This window comes from Capra hircus, chromosome 2 (assembly GCF_001704415.2).
Source record: "Capra hircus breed San Clemente chromosome 2, ASM170441v1, whole genome shotgun sequence".
In the NCBI taxonomy this organism is placed as follows: Eukaryota; Metazoa; Chordata; class Mammalia; order Artiodactyla; family Bovidae; genus Capra; species Capra hircus.
The window spans coordinates 51,461,703-51,479,706 of NC_030809.1; the positions used below are offsets into that span (position 1 = coordinate 51,461,703).

Below are 18,004 nucleotides of genomic sequence, written 5' to 3' on the forward strand. Positions count from 1 at the left end.
GCTACCCCATGGACTGCAGCACACCAGACTTCCCTGTCCTTCACTGTCTCCCAGAGTTTGCTCAAACTCATCGATTTAGTCGATGATGCCATCCAACCATCTCATCCTCCGTCACCCTCTTTTCCTCCTGCCCTAAATTTTTCTCAGCATCAGGGTCTTTACCAATAGATTAGCTAGGTGTAAAACTGTAGATGAACAGTAATTTCCCCTCAGCTCTCCAAAGATATTATTCTACTGGCATTTATTGCTACTGCTGACTAGTCTGTTATTCTAATTATTAGTTTTATTCCTTTATAAGTAACTTTCTCCTTTGTAGTTTTTAAGGTTTTCTCTTTATTATTGATGTTCACTGGATGTTATTAGATGTGAAGGAGTTTTTATATATCCTACTTGGGACTTTTTCTAGTTAATATCTTTTTCAATTCTAGCAAATTTTCAGCCATTGTTTTTAGAATTTTGCCTTTTCCCCTTTCTTTTCCTTCTTTTTTCTTATTGTTGGCCTCTTTCCCTGGATGATTTCCTCCTACTTATCTTCTAGTGTGCATAATTCTGTTTCTGTATGTTTTCTCTGCTATTTATTCTGTTCATTGAATTTTCAAAAGTTCAGAGATTATATTTTTCATTGTTAGATTTCCAGTTTCCTCTTTTATAAGACTGACTTCTTTTTTTCCTCACAGTTGTCTGATGTCTATTGCTTTTTATTTAAAATCTTCCTAAACCACCAGAATACTAAAGAAGACAGAGTGCCATATATACACTAGCCCTCTCAGACCATTGTCCAACTGCCTAATTGCCTTTGTCATTGCAAGTCTGATTCTTAATTTTGATCTCTCTTTCTGGTTTTAACTGTGAGCTCATTTTAGTAGGATTGTTTCCCCAGGTGGTCTTCCATTTCTCAATTGCGGAGGTGTCCATGTGGAACAGTTTTACATTTATCTCTGTGGAGGGCTCTAGGGTTTTCTCTGGTCCAGAACAAAATTTTAATGCTAATTTCTCAGTTTGGTTTCATATGCCTATCAGTAGCTAGTCCCTTCTCCAGCGGATCTTTCTGACTCAGGGATCAAACTGGGGTCTTCTGCATTGCAGGTGGATTCTTTGCCAGCTGAGCTACCAGGGAATGGAAATTTGATGGCACCCTTTATGAATGATGTCGATTTCTCACTGGGCACTGCATGGAGTATAAGCTTTCTGTCCCTTCATTGACAATCTTTGTCTCCTGAATAGGCTGGTGAAGTCATTTTAGTTTCCATTTACACCAAAGGCAACCTTTCAAATCTTCTGGGTTTAAATAGTGAATCCATTCCAGCTCGTCAGCTTGCTCAGTTCTAAGAACTTTTGTTTCTGTGTGGGTATAAATGCACTTGTGTTTATTTACAAATTCCAAACTAATGTACACCTCTACAGCTTTAGCACCTAATTACTTTTCCAGCTATGCATTGTCTTTTCTTTGATAATTTGCTTTTCGTTCTCTCAAAAATGGTTCTATATTTCCAAAGTTATCATTTTTTATGTAGCATTTCCATATGCTTGCAGTAAGGTAATTGGATGGTTCAGGATCAACTGAATTCTCCAGAAGTCAGCATTGAATTTCAAAGGTGAGTTTGTTCTGATTTTGTCACATATACAGCTATTCAGAAGTAAAATATAAAACAAAGATTTTCATAGGTTAGTAGGAAGGAAGGAATTTTTGGTGAGGAAGTAGAAAATTTGGCTCTTGATTTAAATTTTTTTCTGAATGTATATAAAAATCACATTATTACACAAAGATTGTTTATTTCCTATATTTCAGAACCTTATTTGGAGCCCTTCATCTGCACCTTGGAGGAGCACCTGAGGGGCCAGCTGGCACTGGAAAGACTGAAACTACTAAAGATTTAGCCAAAGCTGTAGCCAAGCAATGTGTTGTTTTCAATTGCTCTGATGGGTTGGACTATCTGGCTCTAGGAAAATTCTTTAAGGTTTGAGTGTACTCCTCATTTATGATATGATAACTTCTCAGAAAGACTTTTTATAATGAAACATAATTTGATGCATACAAAAGACTTGCTGTAAGTAGAGTTATATCAAAAGCTTATTTGAGAAGGAATTCTACCTCCCTCTCAGATAGTAAAGAATTCACCTGCAACATAGAAGACCCAGGTTCAATCCTTAGGTCAGGAAGATCCCCTGGAGAAGAGAATGGCCACCCACTCCAGTATCCTTGCCATAGAATTCCATGGACTGAGGAGCCTGGTAGGCTGCAGTCCTTTGGGATGCAGGGTGGGACATGACTGAGCTGACTAACACTTTCACACTTTCTACCTCCCTCTTCAGTCCTTGCTTTATAAAGGGTCAGTATTCCTGATAGTAATGGATGAGTGGTGTCCCTTCAATACACTGGGCAACTAGAAGTTTGAGAACCATTATTTTAAGTGAAAGTCCCTCAGTTATGTCCGAGTCTTTGTGACCCCATAAGTATAGTCCATGGTATTCTCCAGTCCAGAATACTGGAGTGCGTAGCCTTTCCCTTCTTGGGGGATCTTCCCAACCCAGGAATTGAACCCAGGTATTCTGCATTGCAGGCAGATTCTTTACCAACTGAGCCACAAGGCAAGCCCAAGAATATTGGAGTGGGTAGCCTATCCCTTCTCCAGTGGATCTTCCCGACCCAGGAATTGAACCTGGGTCTCCTGCATTGCAGGCAGATTCTTTACCAACTGAGCTATATTGCATCCTGTAAATACTGAGTTCTCTAAAGACTTCATTATTAATGAGTTATGATTCAATAATTTACTTTTATAGACACATTCTATTTAATCTTTTTGGTGGACTTGAAATCCTTTTGTTTTTTCTTATTCTGAGTCAGACTCCCACTCTTACAAGTTGGTAAGATTGCAAAAAGGGGAGTGAAAGATATAAAGTCTCTGGCTAAGTTCATTGAGTAACCTTTGAGCATCTGGTCATTTTGATGCTTTGTTGCTATAGTTTGTTGTTCCTTAAAATATTAGGTGGCACAATTGAACACAAAATTATCCATGTGGGATTATGAGTTCCACTTACTTGTTTTTTTAATTTCTATTTTTGTATACTTTGCAAATTACAATTTAATGATTCTTTAATCCTTAATTTTCAAAGATAACTCCAGAAAAAGTTAACATTGAAAAAATACTCAAATCATTTGTGTACCTATGACTGATTCGTGTTGATGTCTGGCAGAAACCAATGCCATAGTGTAAAGCAATTGTCCTGCAATTAAAAATAATGTTGATGTATGGCAAAACCAATACAATATTATAAAGTTAAAAAAATGATAATAAAATCTGGAAAAAAAATAAATTAAAAAAAATTACTAGGCTATCCCGCAGTATAAAAACATTATAAATAAAGAACAAATAAATGTGTTTTAGGATAAAAACACTACTCCCACTAACAAAACATAACAACCCTACCCTATGAGTAAACTATTCCTGACTGAAATATGGCCTAGTCATTTAATAAAATATTTGGAACATCAGAAGTTTCTATATTTGTGACACTGAAACAATTAGAATAATAGTAAAATAAAGGAAAATATTATAATAAGTAAAATATGAAGAAAACCTTTGAATGATCAGTAGCTATTTCAATCATCTTCTATAATGATATACAACCTCACTGTAATGCTTATTAAAGAAATAATCAGCAAATCTAAAAGATTCCCTGTGTACTTTAAATAGCCATTATATTCCTAAATGTTTCAAGAAAATTCTGGTATGCACTAAGTTTTCAAATCTATATAATAATATTCTTAATGCTTTGATATAGATTCATATATTAAAATATTGTTTTGTTATTGATAAGTATTGATTATATGGACAATTTATATTAGGATCATGCTGAATAATAGGGGTACAGAATTAAAAAGACAGAGATCTTACTAGAACCTCACAATCTGTATAACTCTGAACATGTGAATTTATAAGCATTTTGTTCTCTGTGATTTCTAATCCTTTTATTATGTCATGTGTTAGATTTCTCAGTCTTAGAGTCTTCACTAAATAATGAAAATGTACTATTCTTTGACATGCATGGTGTTCATGTTTAATCCAGCGTGTTTGAATAGATGGAACTGTACACAAATCCAATGTTAGCCACTATTAGATATGTGGCATTGTACTAAATACTTAGCATCTTATGTGACATAGCCTTAGTTTCCTTGTATAAAAGATATATACAAAGTGCCATGCATCATGTCCTTCATATTATAGGTGCTTAGTGAAATACACATACATACATATACAGTCTAGAGAATGTACATTCAGTAATCATTTTTGCATTTTTAAAGAATTTAATTTGAATTTGGACTCAGCTACTCAAGTCTGACTTTCTAGTTTTTACTATGACCAAATGGCACCTAGTTATTTTTGAGGTAGCTGTAAGTTAGGATTGCAAGCTGGGGCCTCCAATGGTGTTAGCTGGTCATTAAGGTACTCAGGTTACAGGGTAGTCTCATTGACAACAGGAGTCACCTTATTTAAAGGATTATTACAATCCATTCTATGGAGTCTGTAAGGAAAAAGTGATTAAAATCAATTTGTAACTAAAAAATAAGAAAGGCTTTAAAATTATAGATATACATCTAAATGCCAAAAAATACACAGGGAAAGTAAAACAAAAATCAATTGGAAAAATTTTCAATTCATCAAACTCTTTATTCATGCAGAATAATGAATTGGTAATAAAAGAGTAAGCTGTCTTTAAAGATAAAGGTGAATAAGCAATTTCCTTGATAGGATATTAAATCTGTGAGGAGATGAGGTGAAAATACAACATTTCAATGTAATATTCAATCAGATAAAATTGAAAATTTTCATTACTCTTTTCTCCCAGGGACTGTTATCTTGTGGTGCCTGGGCTTGCTTTGATGAGTTTAACAGAATTGATTTGGAAGTGCTGTCTGTGGTTGCTCAACAAATTCTTACTATCCAAAGAGGTAATGGACTAGTTTGTCTCTGCGTTGTGTGGAAACAGTAGAAATATAGGACATAATGAATGGCACGAGTCCCATTTATATGTGGAATTGCTAAGTCATTTCATCCTTGATTACCCACAGGTATTAATGCAGGTGCTGATTTACTAGTGTTTGAAGGAACTGAATTAAAACTTGACCCCACGTGTGCTGTCTTTATAACAATGAACCCTGGATATGCTGGACGATCAGAACTGCCTGATAATCTAAAGGTACAGAAAAGGCAATTATACAATCTGTTTCCTTGTTGTGATTTACAAAGTTAATGTATAAAAAGAACATGCTCTTCTTGAATTTTACGTAAAACAGTTTTAGATGTTATATTTTAGACAACTGTTTTAGAAAAATTTTAAACCTTTGATTACCTTTAAAAGATATGCAATTTCTAGAACTTCTATTTTAAAACTGATGATAAGTATAAAAATTGGAAAACATAGGAAATATTGGAAAAGGTACCCATTCTACTGTTTACTATGTGGTATTCCTCAATATTAAATGTTGAAATCAGACAACTGTGAATACTGGGGGAAGGTCTGTTCATGTTAATATTATAATACGGGCATTTTTCTATCTTTATGAACATGATTCAAACTGTAAATAAGTTTATTGAACTGTGTTTACAGTTTGAAATTTAGATTGTGTCTAGTTTTCCTTCTTTATAGATAATACTGCAACGGGAAGTGGGAAATTTTTACTTAAAGCATTTCTCTATTTTAAGGTATTTCATTAGGAGAGTCGTAGGACCAAGAGCTGTGTTGCTGGATTGCCTTCTAACAGAGGTTGAAACAATTTACATCCTATATCAATTTTCAGTTCCCCTTAATACGTAGCACTGTTTGTTTTCTTGTAAGAACAAAATAGCTAATTGACTAGACTAGAATCTTCATTTTAAAAAAAACTTTGATTATTACTGAAATATGACCTTTCCCCCGTTTCTTTGTTAGACTTTTTATATCCTTTTCTGGTGAACTGCAAGTTTATGCTAGTGCTGGAGAAAAAAGGGTGAATAATAATACAGTGGTAATTGCAGATCCAAAACCAAGTTTTCTGACTCTAAATCCTACATTCCTTCCATTATTCACATTTTTAGAATGACAGCTTCTTAGATGAGGTGAGGTATTCTTCTTTTCCACCAAAAAAACTTTTGATTGGACCAACTGCTGCCAAGAATTTTTATGGTATTTCTATTCCTTGCACTTTTCTTTGTTTGATGTGATGTTTTAGTACTTTGCCTTTGTGAAGGAAGGTATGATTTAAAAATGGAAATTGGTAAATCCTCCTTCATCTAAGAAGGAGGATTTGTGACTTTTTATTCCAATACACATTTGGAAAAAATATACATTCCAATATACATTGGAAAAAAGCAAAATGGCTGTTTGAGGAAGCCTTACAAAGAGCTGTGAAAAGAAGAGAAGCGAAAAGCAAAGGAGAAAAGGAAAGATATACCCATCTGAATGCAGAGTTCCAAAGAATAGCAAGGAGAGATAAGAAAGCCTTCCTTAGCTATCACTGCAAAGAAATAGAGGAAAACAACAGAATGGGAAACACTGGAGATCTATTCAAGAAAATTAGAGATACCAAGGGAACATTTCATGCAAAGATGGTTCAATAAAGGACAGAAATGTTATGGACCTAACAGAAGCAGAAGATATTAAGAAGAGGCGGCATGAATATACAGAAGAACTGTATAAAAAAGATCTTCACAGCCCAGATAATCACAATGGTGTGATCACTCACCTAGAGCCAGACATCCTGGAATGTGAAGTCAAGTGGGCCTTAGGAAGCATCACTATGAACAAAGCTAGTGGAGGTGATGGAATTCCAGTTGAGCTATTTCAAATCCTGAAAGATGATGTGTGAAAGTGCTGCACTCAATATGTCAGCAAATTTGGAAAACTCAGCAGTGACCACAGGACTGGAAAAAGTCAGTTTTCATTCCAATCCCAAAGAAAGGCAATGCCAAAGAATGCTCAAACTACCACACAATTGCACTCATCTCACACATTAGTAATGTATTGCTCAAAATTCTCCAAGCCAGCCTTCAGCAATACATGAATCATGAACATCCAGATGTTCAAGCTGGTTTTAGAAAAGGCAAAGGAACAGAGATCAAATTGCCAACATTCACTGGATCATCGAAAAAGCAAGAGAGTTCCAGAGAAAACATCTATTTCTGCTTTATTGACTATGCCAAAGCCTTTGACTGTGTGGATCACAATAAACTGGAAAATTCTGAAAGAGATGGGAATACCAGACCACCTGACCTGCCTCCTGAGAAACCTGTATGCAGGTCAGGAAGCAACAGTTAAAACTGGACATGGAACAACAGATTAGTTCCAAATAGGAAAAGGAGTATGTCAAGGCTGTATATTGTCACCCTGCTTATTTAACTTATATGCAGAGTACATCATGAGAAACGCTGGGCTGGAGGAAGCACAAGCTGGAATCAAGATTGTCAGAAGAAATATCAATAACTTCAGATATGCAGATGACACCACCCATATGGCAGAAAGTGAAGAGGAACTAAAGAGCCTGTTGATGAAAGTGAAAGAGGAGAGTGAAGAAGTTGGCTTAAACCTCAACATTCAGAAAACTAAAATCATGGCATCTGGTCCCATCACTTCATGGCAAATAAACATGGAAACAGTGGCTGACTTTATTTTTCTGGGCTCCAAAATCACTGCAGATGGTGATTGCAGCCATGAAATTAAAAGACGCCTACTCCTTGGAAGGAAAGTTGTGACCAACCTAGACAGCATATTAAAAAGCAGAGACATTACTTTGTCAACAAAGTCATGTATGGATGTGAGAGTTGGACTATAAAGAAAGCTGAACATGGAAGAATTGATGCTTTTGAACTGTGGTGTTGGAAAAGAGTTTTGAGAGTCCCTTGAACTGCAAGGAGATCCAACCAGTCCAACCTAAAGGAAATCAGTCCTGAATATTCATTGGAAGGACTGATGCTGAAGCTGAAAACTCCAATACTTTGGCCACCTGATGCAAAGAGCTGACTCATTGGAAAAGACCCTGATGTTGGGAAAGATTGAGGGCAGGAGGAGAAGGGACGACAGAGGATGAGATGGTTGGATGGCATTACCGACTCAATGGACATGAGTTTGGATAGACTGCTGGAGTTGTTGATGGACAGGAAGGCCTGGCGTGCTGCGATTCATGGGATCGCAAAGAGTCAGACACGACTGAGTGACTGAACTGAACTGATACATTTGGAAAGCTCTTTTGGTCTAATTTTTTAATTCACTCTTGGTTTTCTTTTATTCGGTAGGATTGATCTGAATACATAAGTATTCGTAAAGGCAAAATATCTGTGAGCAATTAATCAGTAAAAAACGGGGGCCATCATGGGTTGAGTCTGTTAATGCCCTGTGTGGACTCCTCCATGTTTTATTTATTGTGCATGTTGAAACAGTGGTGCTTGGTGTAGTTTCTTTCTATTTTAGGTCAAAAGCTGTTCTCAAATTCTAATAGCTTTTTGTTGTTTTCATTCCTTTTGTGCAGTCTTCTTGGTTGGTTAGAGCTGCTATAAAACATCTCTTTTCAAGTACATCTGGAAGTACCTAACAATTTGGAAAAATGTCTTAGCCTGAAATGAAAGATATATAGATAAAAATATATGGGCTTCCCAGATGGCACTAGTGATAAAGAGTCCATCTGCCAATGCAGAAGAAGCAAGAGACACAGGTTCGATCCCTGAGTTGGGAAGATCTCCTGGAGTAGGAAATGGCACCCTACTCCAGTATTCTTGCCTGGAAAATTCCATGGATTGAGGAGCCTGGCAGGCTATAGCCCATGGGCCTGCAGAGTGTCAGACATAATTAAGTGTCTGAAAACTATCTATTTAAAGCCTGCTGAGACCCAGAAAGTGTTTTCATGTCTTCAGGATCATCCTTGAAGCTTCCCTCTTCTTCACCCAGCGATTTCAGTCAGTTACCAAAACCAGTCTTGTAACTCCTGCTGTTCCTGGCCAGTGCTATGGCCATGCCTTGCTCCCACTCCTCTTCAGTATTCTCTTACATGTCTTACTGCAGTGGTTCACCTATCACCGTTGTGATAGCTCTTCTCTCTATATATATAATGTGTATATGTCTCACATATTCTTAAACACACATATATATATATATGTATATAACATATTCTTATTCCAGTCATCAGCTTATGGGCACTTGGGTTGTTTCCATGTCTTGGCTCTTGTAAATAGTGCTGCTTGTGAACATTGGGGTGCATTTATCTTCTCAAATTAGAATTTTCATTTTTTTCCCCCAGCTGTATGCCCAGGAGTTGGATTGCTGGAGCATATGGCAACTCTTTTTAGTTTATGGAATACCTCTATATAGTTTTCTGTGGTGGCTGCACAATTTACATTTCCACCAACCATGAAGGAGGGTTCCCTTTTCTCCACACCCTCTCCAGCTTTTATTATTTGTAGACCTTTATATGATGATCATTCTGACCACTGTGAGGGGATACCTCGCTGTAGTTTTGATTTGTATTTCTCTACTAATTAGAGACTTTGAGCATCTTTTGAGATGCCTATTGGCCATATGTATGTGTACTTTGGAGAAATATTTATTTAGGTCTTCTGCTCATTTTTTGATTGGGTTGTTTGCTTTTTTGCTGTTGAGTTATATGAGATGTTTCTATATTTTGGAAATTAAGCCCCTGTTGGTTGCATTGTTTGCAAATATTTCCTCCTATGATTTTCTTTGCTGAGCAAAAGTTTTTAAGTTTGATTATTCCCATTTGTTCATTTTTGCCTTCATTTCCATTGCCTTGGGAGACTAAGAAAATATTGGTACAATTTATGTCAGAGAATGTTTTGCCTGTGTTTTCTTCTAGGAGTTCTATGGTATCTGTCTTATATTTAAGTCTCTAAGCCATTTTGACTTTTTTTTTCACTTTTGGTGTGTGTAAAATGGGAGGGAATGTTATGACTTCTTTGATTTACAAGTGGCTGTCTAACTTTTCCAATACCACTCGCTAAAGAGACTATCTTTTCTCTGTTGTATATTCTTGCCTTCTTTGTCAAAGATTGACTGTAGGTGTGTGGGTTTACTTCTGGGCTCTCTATTTTGTTCCACTGATGTGTCTGTTTTTGTGTCAGTACCCTGCTATTTTGATTAATGGAGCCTTGTAGTAAGCCTTGTAGTATTGTCTGAAGTCTGGGTGGGTATGCCTCCAGCTTTGTTCTTTCTCCTCAGGATTTCTTTGGAAATTCTGAGTCTTCTATGTTCAGTCACTAAGTCATGTCACACCCTTTGTGATATAAATTTTAGGATTTAGTTATGTGGAAAATGTGAAGAGTAATGTGATGGGGATCTCATTAAATTCATAGATTGCTTTGGGTAGTATGGAAAATAGGCATATTCTATATCTTCTGATGTCACAAAGTCAATAACATGATACATTGTGGCATCCAACTCTAAAGGCACAAGAAAAAGAAAATGCAAGTGAAACTGGACTCAGTTCCAGTGACAGAGCCTGGCCTCTGTGACACAAGGCTGCTCTGCGTGACAGAAGGCAGAAGTAGGGAGCTGAAGGACGTGTGAGCGTCTGGAGAGATTTGAGGGAGTCTGGTGTTCCAGGTGAACAAGAAGTCAGGGGTTCATTGAGGGTTTTGTCCTACAGTCAGGAGGATTTGCAAATGTAACATTCTGATACATAGCTTTCCTCAGAGTAAGAGTGTGAAACACTCCATTAGTACAGAGAAAAAAAGTGAAATAGATCCTAAATCCTCCATTTCAATCAAGTAAAACCTAGCTCATTTCTGAACAAATCACAATATTATGAAATCTATTTGTAATTTCTAAAGGAAGAAATGGTAACAAGTTACTGCTTGAGATTTTGTTGTTGTTGTTCTTCCAAACATATAGTTCTTTGAAAGCCTCCTCTAGGAAGTATTTATAATTCCTTATGTATTGCCCTTCTTCTTCCACCCTATAGGGCAGAGTCAGTAGAATAATTATTGACAATTATTTATTTCTGCTGAGGTAAACATGGAGGGTAATGCTAACACTGATTACATGTACTGGAATTTATTCAAGCTCTGGCAGTTTACCTGGATGTATACTTTCCCATTTTTTTTTTTTTACACACAAGAAAGTATGCCATGGGGTAAGCCAGAATCCAAATTAATTTTTAAAGCACTAAATTACCCTTTCATTTCATGCAAGGATGCTCATGATAAAAGACAGAAATGGCAAGGACCTAACAGAAGCAGATGAGATTAAGAAGAGGTAGCAAGAATACACAGAAGAACTGTACAAAAAATATCTTAATGACCCAGATAACCACTATGGTTTGGTCACTTACTTAGAGCCGGACATACTGGAGTGTGAGGTCAAGCAGACTTTAGGAAGTGTTATTATGAACAAAGCTAGTGGAGGTGATGGAATTCTAGCTGAGCTATTTCAAATCCTAAAAGATGATACTGTTAAAATGCTGCACTCAGTGTGTCAGCAAATTTGGAATACTCAGCACTGGCTACAGGACTGGGGAAGGCGAATTATCATTCCGGCACCAAAGAAGGACAGTGCCAAAGAATGTTCAAACTACCATACAGTTGTGTTCATTTCACACGCTAGCAACATAATGCTCAAAATCCTTCAAACTAAGCTTCAGCAAAATGTGAGCCGAGAACTTCCAGATGTACAAGCTGGGTTTACAAAAGGCAGAGGAAACAGAGATTAAATTGCCAACATTTGTTGGGTCATGGAGAAAGCAAGAGAATTCCAGAAAACCATCTACTTCTACTTCACTGGCTATGCTAAAGCCTTTGACTGTATAGATTACAACAAACTGTGGAAAATTCTTCAAGAAGTGGGAATACCAGACCTCCTTACATGTCTCTTGAGAAACCTGTATGCAGGTCAAGAAGCAACAGTTAGAACCGGACATAGAACAATGGACTGGTTCAAAATTGGGAAAGGAATATGAGAAGGTTGTATATTGTCACCCTGCTTTTTTTTAGCTTATATGTAGAGCACATCATGTGAAATACTGTGCTGGATGAAGCACAAGCTGAAATCAAGATTGCTGGGAGAAATACCAACAACCTCAGATATGTATCTGATGTCACTCTAATGGCAGAAAGTGAAGAGGAACTAAAGAGTCTCTTGATGAGGGTGAAAGAAGAGAGTGAAAAAACTGACTTAAAACTCAACATTCAAAAAACTAAGATCATGGCATCCTGTCCCATCACTTCATGGCAAATAGAAGGAAAAGGTGGAAGCAATGACAAGTTTTATTTTCTAGGGCTCCAAAATGACTGTGGACGATGACTGTGCCATGAAATTAAAAGACGCCTACTTCTTGGAAGGAAAGTTATGAAAAACCTCAGTCGCTCAGTCATGTCCAACTCTTTGTGACCCCGTGGACTGCAGCACGCCAGGCCTCCCTGTCTATCACCAACTCCTGGAGTTTACACAGACTCATGTCCATTGAGTCCATGATGCCATCCAACCATCTCATCTTCTGTCGTTCCCGTCTCCTGCCTTCAGTCTTTCCCAACATCAGGGTCTTTTCTAATGAGTCAGTTCTTCGCATCAGGTGGCCAAAGTATTGGAGTTTCAGCTTCAGTATCAGTCCTTCCAATGAGTATTCAGGACTGATTTCCTTTAGGATGGACTGGTTGGATCTCCTTGCAGTCCAAGGGACTCTCAAGAGTCTTCTCCAACACCACAGTTCAAAAACATGAATTCTTTGGCACTCAACTTTCTATATAGTCTAACTCTCAGATCCATACATGACTACTGGAAAAACCATAGCTTTGACTAGATGGACCTTTGTTGGTAAAGTAATGTCTCTGCTTTTTAATGTGCTATATAGGAGAGTGAAAAAGTTGGCTTAAAACTCAACATTCAGAAAACTAAGATCATGGCATCCCGTCCCATCACTTCATGGCAAATAGATGGGAAACAGTGGAAACAGTGACAGACTTTATTTTGGGGGGCTCCAAAATCACTGTAGGTATTGACTGCAGCCATGAAATTAAAAGACACTTGCTCCTTGGAAGAAAAGTTATGACCAACCTAGACAGCATGACAAACCTAGACAGCTTATTAAAAGGCAGAGACACCACCTTGCTCACAAAGGCCCCCTATAGTCAAAGGTATGGTTTCTCCAGTAGTTACGTATGGACGAATATGAAAATTGAACCATTAAGAAGGCAGAGTGCTGAAGAACTGATCCTTTTTAAATATGATGCTGGAGCAAACTCTTGAGAGTCCCTTGGACAGCAAGGAGATCAAAACAGTCAATATCAAAGGAAATCAACCCTGAATATTCATTGGAAGGACTCTTGCTGAAGCTCCAATCTTTGACCACCTCATGCAAAGAGCCAACTCACTGGAAAAGACCCTGATGCTGAGAAAGACTGAAGGCAAAAGGAGAAGGGGGAGGCAGTGGATGAGATGGTCAGATAGCATCACTGACTCAATGGACATGAATTTGGGCAAAGTCTGGGAGATAGTGGAGGACAGAGAAGGCTGGCGTGCTACAGTCCATGGAATCACAAAGAGTTGGACATGACTTAGTGACTGAACAACCACAAAAGAAAGTTTGTATCACCCTAACTTAGGCATTGACCAGCTAAATCACCAGTTCATTCATTCATTCTCTATTTTATTGATTAAAAAAAGTTGTTAAGAACCTACCCTTTAAAAGAGGTACCATCTTTATAGTAATTCTCTTGCATTTCCACCCCCCAGGTATGTAGTAGTTTTAAGCACATGTTTAAGCATCTCTGTTACAAATTATTTGTCCATGCTCTATACTTTTAATATTTTATTCTTTCCTTTCTTGAATGCTAAACTTATTGATAAAATAGCAGTGCTAAGACCTCTAGCTAGTAATTAATGTAATGCATTGGAACTATCTTGCTTGATGCAAGTCTTTTATTCTCAATTAAGTATCATAACAGATCACTAAGGCAAAATGTCCTTATTCTCTCCCTCCCTTGTGTTTTCGGTAACTTAGCTAGTTCCCAAAAGGTATTTATAACCTGTCTGAATGTGACTGCCATTCCGTACAATTATTATTCATTATTTGAATATATTGTCATTTTATGTAACACTGTTGTTCCCCTGCTTTAGTATAAGACAGCCATGTTTTCATGCTCGAGCTATTGAAATAAGTCCTGATAGAAACTCACTTTTTAAAGTTAAATTTTCTTATTTTTTCCAAATATATTCAGTTTTCTATTTGCTTTCCATCACACAACATTTGTCCCACAACATTTAAAATACCATGAGGAAAAATTATCTTAGAATTAGGAAAATGGATTTATCTCTAATGATAATCATCCCGTACTTGTTTTCAGCTTTTTCCCCTTTATTATGCTTGAACTGACATGGTGACTGAAGACACAAAAAGGTTAAAAAATATCTCAAAATTCATCACTTATGTAACATACCCTTGTTATTAGGAGTTACCTTAATCAGTTAGATATCTAGAGATCTTCACTTAGAGCACAGTCTCCCAATACCAGCCACTTTCTAACAGCTCCAATGAGAAACCCAACATCTCAGCAGAGTCTAATGCTTTTTCCCTGTAACATGTCACTTTCTACAAAGGAATAGAACATAATGGATACTTAATACTTGAGTTAATAATTCACCAAAACCCTAGGTATGACAGAAATTTGAAGTGTTCTCAAAGCATAATTTCAGAAAAAATATTTGGATAAAAAGTTAATGATTTCTTTATTATATAACAATAACAAGAAGTCACATTTTAAAATGTTTTACCTGTAGGATATGGATATTGTAACAGTATTATTGCGAAAAAGCTATAACATTGTAGCATGTTATAAAGAGTCAAGCTATCTTCATGATGGCCTGTTTATAAAAGCACCTTTTCTCCACTCCCACAGGCGCTCTTTCGGACAGTAGCAATGATGGTGCCTGACTACGCTATGATTGCTGAAATCGTCCTGTACTCCTGTGGCTTTGTCACAGCTCGGCCACTGTCAGTGAAGATTGTGGCTACATATCGCCTGTGTTCAGAGCAGTTGTCATCACAACATCACTATGACTATGGAATGAGAGCCGTGAAGTCAGTGCTTACCGCTGCCGGGAATCTAAAGGTAGAAACTCAAGTAACTTCTTATTCATTCATTTCCTGTTTGTAAATCTCAGGACCATGTGTCTTTACAGAGCTCCAATAACTGATTGATTCCATCAACTGGAAAAAAAGTTCCTTATTTTACTAAAATAATTGATTATTTGCACACATGAAAAAGGACATTTTATGATTTGTAAAACCTTAGCCATGTGATTAGTGATTTGAGTTCCATCCCACGGTTTTAATTATATGAAACTGAGTACTACTGAGGAATAAAATTCCTTGCTGCTGAGAAATACTTGGAAAGCATTTAGTCTATGTGAACATACGTAATTTTAAAGGAAACAACGTGTGTATAATTAATATAAATGTACAAAATTCCTAGACATTGTTATTTAATATAATTATAGAGTTGCAGCCAACTACGCACTAGCAGTAATGGGTTTGCAAGGTGCAATGGTAAAAAATCCACCTGCCATGGCAGGAGACACAAGAGACGCAAGTTCTATCTCTGAGTCAGGAATATCCCCTGGAGTAGGAAATGGCAACCTACTTCAGTATTCTTTCCTGGAAAATTCCATGGACAGAGGAGCCTGGTGGGCTAGAGTCCAGACGGTTGCAAAGGGTCAGACATTGACTGAGCATGCACACACACATACCACCAGTAATGGATTTGCAGTATAATGTGTGCATTTTAAGATGGTATGAATCATAATTATATTGATTAAAAGGGCAAATATTTTAAGATTGGGGTAACTTTTCATTGGAAGTATTTTGTAGAAACATAAAGTATAACTGTTCTTTTTTCTTTATGAAAGTAAGCAAGATAGGCCATGTGTGCTAAGTCGTTTCGGTCGTGTCCAACTCTTTGAGACGCTATGGACTGTAGCCTGCCAGGCTTCTCTGTCCGTGGGATTAATTAACAGCAAAATGCAAACTTTGACCTTGTAGCTTATAAAAATTTTCATGTTCATGACTGCGGGAGATTTTAAAATATATCCTGTGTGATTAAAAACAATGGCATGCATTTTTGACTTCTAAATGATGTTACCAGGAATTCTGATATATAGTGGTGATACTCTATTTCACATTTGTCTAACATGACTTCAAGTCATTATTTTTAGTAATAAACAAATGCAACTAGAAGCAACAATTTGTATTAACCTGACGTGTCATGATTGCATTGTGGTCAGATAATGGGAAAGATAATGCTTTGTTCTACTGTATGTCATCACTGACATCTTGACTGTGGAATTGAACTATTAAAGTTACGCAGCAAATGAATTCTGCCAATGAATCCTATCATTCTTTGTCAAAAGCTAATTTAGAATTGTTGAATGTGTTGGCTTGAATAGTTTGAAGTTTGTTTCTATTTTATCAGGAAACAATTTAAATGTTTGTTTTAAGATGATAGCCTTTTGACAAAACAGACTTCTGACACTTCATAATTGCTGTGTGGTTAGGTTGATGCAAAGACAAAGTCCATGTTAGCAGAGCTAGCTTTAGGTTTGGCAGCTCTGGTAATTCAGAGACAGCAGGCCTTAACTGCCAGGCATCATTGACTTTGTAAAGTTAAAGCCAGTTAAGTAGGAGCATGGAATTTACTAGAAAGATTCCAGAGAACAAGATAAGGGTTCTGGAAACCTAAACTGATGATGGTGGGAATAGCTTTGGTGTGAAATTTTGAATCAAGTATAGAAGTTGAGAGAAACATTTCTGAGTTCAGATTTTTTTGTGAATTACATGAACCATCTTATAGGCATGAGCAACGAATTGAGTTCAGCCACGTTTTTAGTAAACCTTTGTTTACCACAGGTGTTTTGGAATTTAATATATATTTTCCAAAGCACCCTCTACTCAAGTGACAGTGCGTTAACCAGCCCTCTCCCCGCTGCCAGGGGAACACACTCAAGCATGCTAGTACCAAGTGTGCAGTCAGAAGGTGGCATGCCACCCTGCCCTCCCACTTATGGTCAGGTGACTTGTTCTCGAAACTTTCTGAAGCTAGTTGGTTATGTTATTGTTGTTATGTCCTTTAATTAATTGTCAATGAAACTGATGGTATATGAGCATGAAAAGAAGAGGTTTGTTTTTATGAAAACTGAGTTCCTTGTTTAAGAAAAACTGAGTAAAGATAAAATGCTAAAAAGTTAACTTGAAATTAGATGTGGATAAGAAAAGTAAGACTGAAAAAGAACAATTCATGAGGATGCTACATTTAGATTGTCTCCTAAGTATCTTTGAAGAGAATGATTATCTTTAAAAAACAGAAACAATAAAACACAAAAAATCTAGAGCGGTGACTCATTATTGATTGTTTTTGGTTTTGTTTTGTACAAGAAAAATTGTGCAGAACTCCACCCTCAGAGAAAAAGCCTTGACACCAAAATATGGGCAAATGAGTGAATATTTATATGTTTTAACTTTAAATATTTTAATGAATCCCCATTTTTAATGACTATTTACACTTATCAACTGACTGCTGGTTTTGAATGCATAGGACAGGCAAGGTCTTACCCAGGATAGAAGCAATGGCAACTTCCAAACTCTGAAAATCATGACCAATAGCTTTTTACCGAGAGTGTCTATGAAAAGGTAGTTAGTTAAACTTAGAATTTCATTATGTGCTAGTATAAAATTCAACAAGTATAATTGTCAGTTTCTGAAATTAATAACAGCCCAGTGAAATGAAAATAAATGACATCTTTGCATGGGTTTGAAGGCCCTCTGGGGCCTGGGTGCTTGTGTGTATGAACAGGCATGGAGTGCAGTTAACAGATACAGATGTCATCATGAGTATATTTTCTTTCAGCTGAAATATCCAAATGAAAATGAAGAAATTCTGCTGCTTAGATCTATTATTGATGTAAATTTGCCAAAATTTTTGTCCCATGATTTACCACTCTTTGAGGTAAGAATATTTTATACTCTAATGTATCA

The 18,004-nt window shown here is 36.8% G+C and overlaps 1 protein-coding gene across 1 annotated transcript in view; it reads left to right on the forward strand.

The window, feature by feature from the left end:
• Positions 1-18,004, forward strand: part of DNAH7 (dynein axonemal heavy chain 7) — a 260,268-nt gene that overhangs the window by 108,151 nt on the left and 134,113 nt on the right. Inside the window, exons 25-29 of the mRNA XM_005676291.3 lie at positions 1,790-1,958; positions 4,849-4,951; positions 5,072-5,199; positions 14,874-15,086; positions 17,877-17,975. Coding sequence (XP_005676348.1) covers positions 1,790-1,958; positions 4,849-4,951; positions 5,072-5,199; positions 14,874-15,086; positions 17,877-17,975 — 712 coding nt within the window. The remainder of the gene's footprint in view (positions 1-1,789; positions 1,959-4,848; positions 4,952-5,071; positions 5,200-14,873; positions 15,087-17,876; positions 17,976-18,004) is intronic.